The sequence below is a fragment of the Trachemys scripta genome, chromosome 10 (genome assembly GCF_013100865.1).
Source record: "Trachemys scripta elegans isolate TJP31775 chromosome 10, CAS_Tse_1.0, whole genome shotgun sequence".
Taxonomy (NCBI): domain Eukaryota; kingdom Metazoa; phylum Chordata; order Testudines; family Emydidae; genus Trachemys; species Trachemys scripta.
The window spans coordinates 83,850,104-83,860,866 of NC_048307.1; the positions used below are offsets into that span (position 1 = coordinate 83,850,104).

The 10,763-nt window shown below is 43.6% G+C and overlaps 1 protein-coding gene across 3 annotated transcripts in view; it reads right to left on the reverse strand.

The window, feature by feature from the left end:
• The window catches only part of GOLM2 (golgi membrane protein 2), a 30,541-nt gene extending 20,749 nt beyond the window's left edge, over positions 1 to 9,792 (reverse strand). The window contains exons 1-3 of one of the 3 annotated variants that reach the window (XM_034783461.1): positions 9,375 to 9,792; positions 3,810 to 3,864; positions 942 to 1,044 (exon numbers count right to left, since the gene is read on the reverse strand). In XM_034783461.1, the coding sequence (XP_034639352.1) occupies positions 942 to 1,044; positions 3,810 to 3,864; positions 9,375 to 9,701 (485 nt within the window). In that variant the 5' untranslated portion in view covers positions 9,702 to 9,792. The remainder of the gene's footprint in view (positions 1 to 941; positions 1,045 to 3,809; positions 3,865 to 9,374) is intronic. The other 2 variants (XM_034783460.1, XM_034783462.1) reach the window with 2 other exon arrangements.
• Positions 9,793 to 10,763: the final 971 nt, after the last annotated feature.

Genomic DNA, 10,763 nt, shown 5'->3' on the forward strand with positions numbered 1-10,763 from the left:
TTCTTTTTGCGGATACAGACTAACACGGCTGCTACTCTGAAACCCGTCATCTACTCTCTGTGTTTTATCTCTTGTAAGGCTTGAGTTGACAGAGAGGAAGGTAGTATCTTATGTGCTAGCCACAGCCAATTAATACTGATGACAAAAGAACATGATATTATCACAGCAGCTTCAAGAAGGAAAGGTGGAGCACATGAACAAATACGAAAGTAACAGACCCTTAAATCTATTTTTAAAACCAGTTTTTAGGCATAGAAGTGAACCAAGGATGGTTCACAAATTAGGGGGTTCGGGGATAAAATGTGAAGAGGTAGTAGCCCTGCAAAGCTTTAATTTTCTACTCTATGTATTTTGTCCTGAAAGCTTCCCAATACACACACTTTTACCCAAACACATTATAAATTGTCCTTTCAGAAGTTTTAAGCCTTTTCTCAATATTACTGTGTCTCACCCTTCCCTACAATATGTGGGGGAAAGAATTGCTTCCTAAAAATTGATTTTTCTTCCAAATTTATAGCAGACATTTCAAGTTAATTTCAGCCTAAACACAGTCTTTTTACCTCAATTCCAATCAAATAAATTTGTCATGAAGACCTTGATAAACATACCATAAACACTTCAATAACCCAGTTTGATTAAATATAGTTCTTCTATTGTCTCAACTCGTACTTGAGACGATATAGGATTTAAGTCAAACTGAATAAAAAGCACAATTCTGGGAAGTCACATTTCTCTAGAGACTTTCCCACTCCCAACAAAACACAAACACCAGAAAATAAAGATTTACATTAGAAATCCTGACAGCTTTTTTGATTTGTCAGCTATCTATTGATTAAGGTCTATTTGAGGATTAAAGATCTATTTGACTAGCTTGTGGAGTTCACATTGATGGGAACTGTACACAAATCTGTGGTTATTACAAACACTCAAAAGCATCATACCTCTCATACTCCAGCCTCCTCACAAGGCGAGTATTGTTCTTCTTGTACTCATGAAGCTGGTCCTCCTGACGAATGAACTCTTGGCGTAATTCTGCTAGTTGTTCTAGGCCAAATTGCACAAATCAAAGAGAGTAGAAAAACACCTCCCCTTTAATCCCTTTTACCATTGATGTTATATGAAAAATGCACATTTTCAAATCTTTCTGGTCTCTACTGTATTTATTGATTCCCCGCCCCCATGGAATCTTTAAAAAAAAATTGTATAGCCACACAACATGCCAAATAAGTTCTTCATGTAAAGTAGAAATCAATTCATACACATTTATATTGAAGCCAAGAATACCACTTGTGACCTTTCAGGATAAGAATATATGGTAAAAATTTAACTCTCTTCATTCTAAAGGGCTATATGATGCATCTACTTGTCAGAAATAATTTAATATTAATCTCCTAATATACCGCCTTATTTTGAAAAATATAGCAATATAAATGGAAACCTCTCTCTCTCTCTAGGGTCAGCAAGTTACACTTTATGCATACACACATCAGCCTTAGCATACAGCAGACATTCTGTGCTTCTACTCCAAGAAATTTTTTTTAAAAGGATACAGGTTATACTTTTACATCTATCTACATTAGCCTTTAACATACACTTTAGTTTTCAAAACAGTTACTTTAGAAGCTTCTCCTCCCTGCTGCTTCGGGTGTAAATGTGAGATTTAAAATGCTTATTTATTGATATTAATTACTCTTAATTGCTTTAAAGATACTAAGCAAGTTAGGAGTCAACATTACTAGGGCCCTACCAAATTCACAGTCCATGTTCATCAATTTCACAGCCAGACAGTTTTAAAATTGGTCAATTTCACGATTTCTGCTGTTAACATCTGAAATTTCACTGTATTGTAACCATGAGGGTCCCAACCAAAAAAATACCCGGAAGTGGGTCTGATCTCCCCTCTCACCCTCCCCCACAGCTGCCATGCCAGGGAAGGACAAGGCCTGTTTCTTCCCAGCTGAGACTCTCAGCTAGCAGCCCCCTGGCTGGGGCACTTCCAAGAGCAGGGGGATATTGGACCCACCTCCACAAATCTCCTCCAGCTGCAGAAACTTCTGGGGCTGGAGCTTCCTGCAGCAGGGGGAGGCACTCCGAGGTTGGTCTGATCTCCCCCTGAGAGCAAGAGTGACTGTGAAGGAGAAGAATAAGTCCTCTCCCTCCCCAAGCCAGCTGGGACTTGCAAGTGGGAGCCCCAAGCCGCAAGGGGGAGATCAGATTTCACAGGGAAAGGCTTATTTCATGGTCAGGGACACATTTTCCATGGCCATGAAACTGGTAGGGCCCTAAACATTACAATATGCAGGGCACACATCTGCAATCTTCCCAATACACCCCAGGAGAAGGAAGACACACCCTAGATCAGAGGTCTCCAACCTTTTTATGCCCAAGATCACTTTTTGAATTTAAGGGCAACCCAAGATCTACCCCGCCCCCCCAAAGCCTCGCCCACTCCATCCTTCCCCCTCCCCGCTCGCTCTTCCCTACCCTCACTCACTTTCACCGGGCAGGAGTAGGGGGGGTGCAAGCTCTGGGCTGGGGCCAAGGGGTCCGCAGTGTGGGAGGGGACTCTGGGCTGAGCCTGGGGCAGGGGGTGAGGGGTGCAGGAGGGGGGTGAGTGGTGCAAGCTCTGGGAGGGAGTTCAGGTGTGGGGGGGGCTCTGGGCTAGGGCAGAGTATTGGGGTGCAGGAGGGGGTATAGGGTGCTGGCTCTGGGAGGGGGGTCAGGGCTGGGGTGTAGCCTCCCGACGGGCAGCACTTAACTCTGGCGGCTCCCAGTTGGTGGTGTAGCGTGGCTGCCACCAAGGCAGGCTCCCTGCCTACCCCAGCCCCACGTGCCCCTGTGGCCTACGTGGCTCCGCGTGCTGCCCCTCTCTGCAAGCAGCACCCCCACAGCTCCCCGTTCCCGGCCAATGGGAGCTGCGAGGGCAGTGCTTGCAGAGAGGGGCAGTGTGCAGAGGGAGACCCCTGTCCCCCCACTCGCACTGGCCGCTTCCAGGAGCGGCATGGGGCTAGGGCAGGCAGGGAGCCTGCCATAGCAGCAGCCCTGCTCTGCCACCTGAGATTGCGATAGACTGGGAAATACTTTAGGATCAACCGGTTGGTGACCACTGTCCTAGATGAATTTTCTGGTCCTTTTCCATTTCTATAATTTTCTATGTCATGCAGGAGTCAGAATCTCTCTCCCCCTCATCCCTTCAGTCGTAATTTTTACCTCAATAGACAAATTACTTAATACTAATTTAAACAACAAGGAGGCCGGTGGCACCTTAAAGTCTTAAAAGATTTATTTGGGAATAAGCTTTCATGGGTAAAAAACTCACTTCTTCAGATGCATGGAGTGAAAATTACAGATGCAGGCATTATTATACTGACACATGAAGAGAAGGGAGTTACCTTACAAATGGACAACCAGTGTTGATATTACTGGTACTTAGAATATTACATTACACTTCACCTTGAAAATGATTTTGGGTATTTTGGAAAAGTTTTTGCTAGAATGAATCCTCTCCCTCCACTGCATAACATGAAAAGGCTGATATGGAAATCCATCCAGCCCTTATTAACTAAACCAGATAATGAATTACAATGTTTTGTAAAACTTCCGTAGTTGAAGGACGCAAGTTGTCACTTGTTAATACTCCAGCATCAGACATACTCTAGATTTTTCTTTCAGCATGCACTCCACAATTCCTAGGGAATTCTGAAAATTTTAGTGTTAGTATAAAAACAACAAGGAGTCTGGTGGCACCTTAAAGACTAACAGTGTTAGTATGCTATTCTCACACAATGTGCAAGTAGAAAGTTCCTTACCTTTTAAACGATGTATGTCTGCCATTTGATATGATATGTTGTTCTGTAGTTTGATCTGTAAACAAAGAAGTTTATTTATTCTAAAAGATGCAAATATATATTTACACCTGAATAAGCCAAGAGTATTTGAACACATTTCGATCTCACAATTAAGTAAAAGTGTAATTTTATAAACTTGTGTGAACTACTTTCAGAATCATAGATGGAAGGTGCTGCAAGTAAAATCAATCATACATTTCCTTTACAAGTTAAGTCCCTACGTTTTACTTAGACAGGTTTAGCTAAACCTACCTTTAATAGAAATATTTTCTGGAAACTAACGAAGCCAAAGTAGATATATTTCTGTCTAAACCTATTATTTGTAATATTAAGGTTGCATTTGTGGTACTACATGAAAACAAACTGAACATACTAGTCACAATTTCACTGTCCAAGCCTAAGTACTGCAAAGTAAACAGTATTAATAGTGAAAAATCATTTTAAAATGTTTCAGTTGTACTAAAGTAAGACGTAATGGCAAGACAGCTAAGAATATTTGCTTTAAACAATAATTTTAAAATGAAAACATGTCTTTAAGAGATCTACCTCAGCTCTGATGGAGCCAGACTTCTATGAAGGCTTTTTTTATTAGATATTTTTATTATGTAAAAGCACTAGCAATTACAACCAATGAGAACAAATGCAAAGGTAAGTGTAAATAATATAAAGCCATTATCATGCCAAAATACCTTGTATTTCTTTATTTTTTTCATACAACGAACCAACCAAAGCAAAGAGGAAAAATGGTAGAAGTGAGGGAACAATGTCTCGAATCAATGAAACCCCATGCAGAGCCAAGGAATTGTGTCAAAAACTGACCTCTGCAAAGTTAGTTTTTGAAAGAAACTTGTCTCTGTTGGGGTCATACATATTCCCCAGTATGGCTTCTGGACTGTTAGTTTAACTAAACATTAGAATTCAATTATCTTCGCTTTTTAAAGTAGCCACAATTTATTTATAGTTACTTTTAAAATTGTACAATATGGACACACCCCTTTGCTTTGGGAAAAAAGGGACATTAGATATTTCAATCCCCCCCCCTACTTTCTGAGGTTTTAACATCTCTGAATCAGACATATGGAATACCTCTTTTAAAAAAAAAGCTACATCTGGTCTCAGGTCTTAAGATGCACTAAGATTTCCTTGCTCTGCAATTTTAATAGGATTATTCATTCCCTTAAATAATAAAAAAAAATCTTCATGGAAGTCCCTTATATGGGAAGCCTTACTGCTGCTGATCTTTCCTTCCGCTGACCCACTTTGTTCTACCCTTCTGTAAAATACTTGAGTTATAGACAAGTTGAGAGGAGACTCTTTCCTCATGTTGGAAAATAATTTGAGACAGGTATAAATCATTGAAGCCCCCCAAAACAATTGTTTTTTTAAAATAATGAAATAGCCCATAGCCAAGAGAGCTTAACTAAAGGCAAATGTCCATAGTGTGAGGAGAAACTGCTTCTCTCCCGTTCATGGACTGTTTCGCCTACACTTACGAAGGAAGTACAGTTCTCTCATCTGCATGCCTTATGCCGACTAGTGCTATTTGCGCCGTTCTGAAACGGACTCTGTTCACACAAGCAAGAAATGGGACTTTTCAGAAAAACAGTTGTGGAGGGGCACAAAATTCTGGATAGGTCTGTTGTCTTTGCTACTTAAAGTTAATAAATGAAAGCAACAAAGGCAAAGCCCTGGGGCTTTCTGGAATAATTTACATGTAGGGCTGCACTTCTGTTACTGTGTGAAGAACTACAATAGTTCTTCTTACACGGAAGAGAACAGGCTAAGAAAAAGAAAGTTGCAAACCCCTTTGCTTGCCATGTCTCAAGCAGTTTGGAAATATATGTCCATTGATGATGTATATCCTTGCTATAGCCCTTAAATATTCTTTGGGGGGGGGGGTGAGCAATTATCCTACTGCAATATTCCAAAACTCACTTGCTTTTCATAGTTGTGGACCTTAAAAATGTGGCTATAAACGCCTTCTGTTGTTTTCCCAGTGCAGATTTTGGCACTAGTATTGTGTTAACCAACACTATTTCCAAATCAGTGCCTACTGGAGAGTTTTAAGCTGTACTGGAAAACACCCGTCAGATTCACCTGTCTCTCAAACATGCAATGCAGTTTTCTTCTCCATTGGGCTTGCCACGTCAGACACTTTGGTAAATATTTAAACATTATATCTTGAGAACTGTCCATAGTGTGGGTTTATTGGCAGTGGAAACTCTCATATAGTGTTGCATAGCTCTCATGCCACATTTACATGAATTCCACTGTACATTTAAAGATCATCCACAAACATTTGTTTTAAAAGGGTCAAACTTTATACTATCCTGCAGCCTTTACAGTTCATGCTGTTCCTCTGGATCTAGGCAGCATGGTTTTGCAGTATTTGATTTCTGAGTTCTATGTTTCTGCCATGCTACTGTTATCTGAGACAGATTTTAATGACAGCTGTCAGGAAAACACCTCTGAAGTGAAGAAGAGGGTTCTGTACAGGACCTCATTCTTTGCCATCAACTTTTTCTATTAAGGCTCTAAATAGAGGCAACAAACATTGATTTTAGGAAGTAACAAAATGTTTCTCAATAAAACTATATTGATATATTAACATTGGAGGACTAAACAATCTTAATGTCCTTTTATCTATAATTTTAACTTAAAATGAGACCTTGGGAAGGTGCTTAAAAGCACTACTTTATGTGCTTACTGATAATATCGAGGCCCTAAGGCTTCTGGATTTGGGTGATGCACAGTAAAAATCCCAAACAAAAATGCTTTAATGTGCTCCTTTCAACAAGGGCCGACTGGCATTCTAATCACAAGCAAAATAATGAGACTCATAAGCTTGAATCTCTCATTATATGCACTATGTCAAAGCTGGTAGGCTCAGCCACTGGCATACTCCCCTCTCCCCATTTTGTTTGAAGAAATGTACAGGATGCAGAATTAAAAGGATCCACTAAAACTTGGTGAGTTAGATTCTATGTTGTTTGGGATAAATGGAAGTGTTATGAAAAGTAGGTATTTTATAGAATACTTTCCTCTATAGAGCTGCTATCTTAAAAATAATAATACAGCTAAATAGCCATAAACTTTCAATTGTTAAAATTCCTCTCTCTTTAATTAAGTACAGGTGGGAAGAAAAAAAAAAACACCTCAAACCACAATGAAGTGTTCATAAGCCTTTTCAAGTGGGAAAATAGCTTTAGACCTCCCTGCAGAAGACACTTCCAAAAGAGTTTAAAACCAGTTCTCAGTTACAAGCAAGTCATATCATTTAACCCAATCACTACCAGTTTAGCATGGAGTGCTCCCAATAGTTTTATAGTTCCCAGTTATAAAAATGTACTAATGAAGAGTTCTTTACTCTACCACAGATTCTGGGTAAATCAGTTGTAGTGCTGTATCTCTATCTGAATATAGAAATTCAAGATGACTACAGTTAGCTAAAATTCAAGCAGCAGACTTAGGGTTATGATCTGAAGTAGTACTAAAGAAACTTAAATATGCTTAATACTGTACATGCTGTTATTGCATGGCTTTTAAAAGCCAAATGTTTAAGAGTAAAAAAGTAATAAGCCAAGCATTTTAGAATATAAGACAGTCTCTTAGTTAGCATAGCAATATTTAGAGAGAGATGTCCAAGAAGTAGGATGAATTTGATAAAGTTCACACATACAAATACCCACCACTTGATTTCACTGAAATTGTGATAAAAACTCAACAACAAAAATTGAAGTTTGGAAAATTTCAGCCAGCTGTAACTTACAAATCACTACCAAAACCCAACTATCCTGGTACTGTACAAGGTAGTTTTCCAACTGCCTTACGGGTCACAATTTGCAATTGATTTTAGTATCCCTGTAGAACATACTTTTAGTAATTAACCAAACACAAACAGCAGCAAAGTCAAATGCAGCAGTATGATTTTTTTTTTATTCTGTATCATTATTTGTTTTTCAGAGAGAATATCAACTTCTAAAAATACATACTTAATCACACTGTGTCTATTTTCTAAGCACTCAAAAGTTAATTCTCAGCAAACACTGAATGATAGGTTTTTCCAATCTCCTCAATGGCAAGATCTGAATAGCTCATTCATTGCTGCAGTGGGAAATAATGCAAATAATGATTTCACTATATAGACAGACCAAAACATGCGGTGATGCCATTTAAGTAGTAAAATTTGTGGTGCTCTCCCACCACATTTCCTGCTAATCGGAATAAGATACATTTTTCATTTATACAGCAATTATCCCATGTCTAAGTAGGACAGTTTTTTTTAAAAACAACAACCTTGACAGTTCTTATTTAAGCAGGTTACTCGAATTCCACTGACAAACCTACACCATTGCATTTTATATCATACTATTTGATCATATTTTGTTGTAAAATTCATTAAATGTGTGATGTGAATCACAAAGAAAGGCATCCAAAAAAGCAGTAAAAATTTCACCTACACAATATTTCCTCAAATTCTATTACAAAAATAGTAATTAAAAGTACAAACTGTTCAATCACAAGAACACAACCCCCAGCTACATTAAAAAAAACACTGCACTTACTACCATACACAGGGTTTCTTACAAAATTCAATCACATCACTGATCGCAAACTATTACCACCACATCTTTAGTTTCTTACTATTAAAAAGAGCTGCTTGTTTAACACAGCCTGGCAAAGTTGTCATGAAAATTTACCAGCACTAGCACAAAATCTATTCACGCTCTCTTTCCCAGGACAAACCAAATGGAAAATATTTTGCATAGTTAGTTTAAAATATCCCTACAGAGTTTCAGAGTAGCAGCCGTGTTAGTCTGTATCCACAAAAAGAACAGGAGTACTTGTGGCACCTTAGAGACTAATACATTTATTAGAGCATAAGCTTTCGTGGGCTACATCCAAAGAAATGGGCTGTAGCCCATGAAAACTTATGCTCAAATAAATGTGTTAGTCTCTAAGGTGCCACAAGGACTCCTGTTCTTTTTTCTAGACAAAGAGTTTTGCAAGTTAAAGTGGTCAAGAAAAGTGCACAGGCAGGCAGGTCCTACCTTGGCTTGTCAATGTGCTGTGTAAAGAAGTCATTTTTTCCATAACACATTACCCAGTAAGCCAGAGTAGAACAGTAGTTCCCTAGCTTTTAAAGCTTTGGATGTCTTTTTTGTTAGTCAGAACAGATCCGATGGAAGAAAAAAGTTCAAGAAAAAACGAGCTGACCTGCAGCATATTAACGCTGCTAAGGTTATAGTCAAATAGCCCATATCCCACACTGGCTAAAGCCTTTGTTTCTTGCACCCATTCAATCATCCCTCAGGAGCTGCAAACTGTGAGGCTGACAAACTCACTAGTCCTAGAAGAGGCCCCCAGAGTGACTCCCAAACCCTGCCTCGGGGGTTTGTTAGGGCTCTAGATGGGGCACTAGAGAGGATTGGGTCTAAGACAACAGGACTGCAGGAAGTACAGAGACCCCCCCTCTCACTTGTCACCCCCAACAGCCGCCCGGCTGTCTGGCCCCGCGCCCCTGACCTTGCTGTCCTCGCACTGGGTAGCCTGGCTGTCCCTGGCTTGCAGCTGGCCGCTCAGGTGTCTGTAGTCCGCCTCCTTCTGCTCCAGCTGCTTCTGCTGGGAGTCCACCCGCACCAGGAGGTCCGAGTTCCTCTTCTCCAGCCGCCCGCGGGCCACCTCGCCGCGCTTGGCCTGGCCCTGCAGCCCGGCCAGCTCCTCCTGCAGCAGGGCCTGGCGGGACGCGGCGCTCCAGGAGTGGAAGGCCAGGAGGCCGATCAGCACCAGCAGCGCCACGAAGACGAAGGACGGGAGACGGCCGCCCCTCCGGTTGGCCCCGAAGCCCACCATGGGGGAGGCCGGGGGGCTCCGCCCGCGCGCCGCCTCCGCCCGCGCCTGAGGGGAGAAGCCGAGACGCGCCCCGCGGGGCGGGGGGGGGGGGGGGGGGGGGGGCCCCGGGGGCCCCCGGGGGGGGGGGGGGGGGCTCCTCGGGGCACCGGGGAAGCTGCGAGCGGGGCGGGAAGCGAAGGGCACCGAGGGCGGCGGGGCAGGGGCGGGGGATCGCGCTGCGGCGGAGGGGACCCCGAGCGCCGTCCCGCCCCACACGGGAGAACCGCTACCGGCCCCGCGGCCACCCTCACCTCCCCCGCCGGTCCCGGGCCCCGGCCGGCGGCTCCAGGGCAGGCCCCGCCACTTCCGCCTTACCGCGTCTCGCGAGAGCGCCCCCCGTCCCCAGCTCTCGCGAGAGCCCAACCGCCTCAGGCGGGGACGCGGCGCCATTTTGGGCTGGCTCCCCTCAGGCACCGGCGGCTTCTCCCGCTGAGTGGGGCCGCGGGAGCGAGTCGCCGGCGGGGGGGCTGGGCCTGGGCCTGGGGTGCCGCGCCCGCCGGGTGTAGGGGGCTGGTGGGTGACCGGACAGCAAGTGTGAACAACCGGGAGGGGGGGGGGGGTAATAGGAGCCTAGATAAGAGAAAGACCCAATAATCGGGACATCTGGTCACCCTAGGGACTGGCACCCCGAGACGCAGCCCGAGGGGAGCGTGCCGGGGGGGGGGCACTGCCCCGGGTGAGCACAGCCGGGGTACGGGGAAGAGGGACGAGCGAAGGACACCCGGGGAAACCTGTCCGACCCCGCGTCTGACGAAGTGGGCATTCACCCACGCCAGCGAGCGCTCCAATACGTCTGTTAGTCTATAAGGTGCCACCGGACTCTGGGTCGCTTTTTACAGCTCCAGACTAACCCGGCTCCCCTCTGACACCAGTAGCGGTGCGGTGCAGACAGGGCCTTGGGGTATGGGCACGGCCGGCAGATGCACCTGCCGGAAACTGCCTGCAGCTCTAACAAGGTCCATCCCAAGAGACTAACCAAGTCCTAAACAAAGGACTCACGGAGTGAGAGGCAAAGCGTTGTCT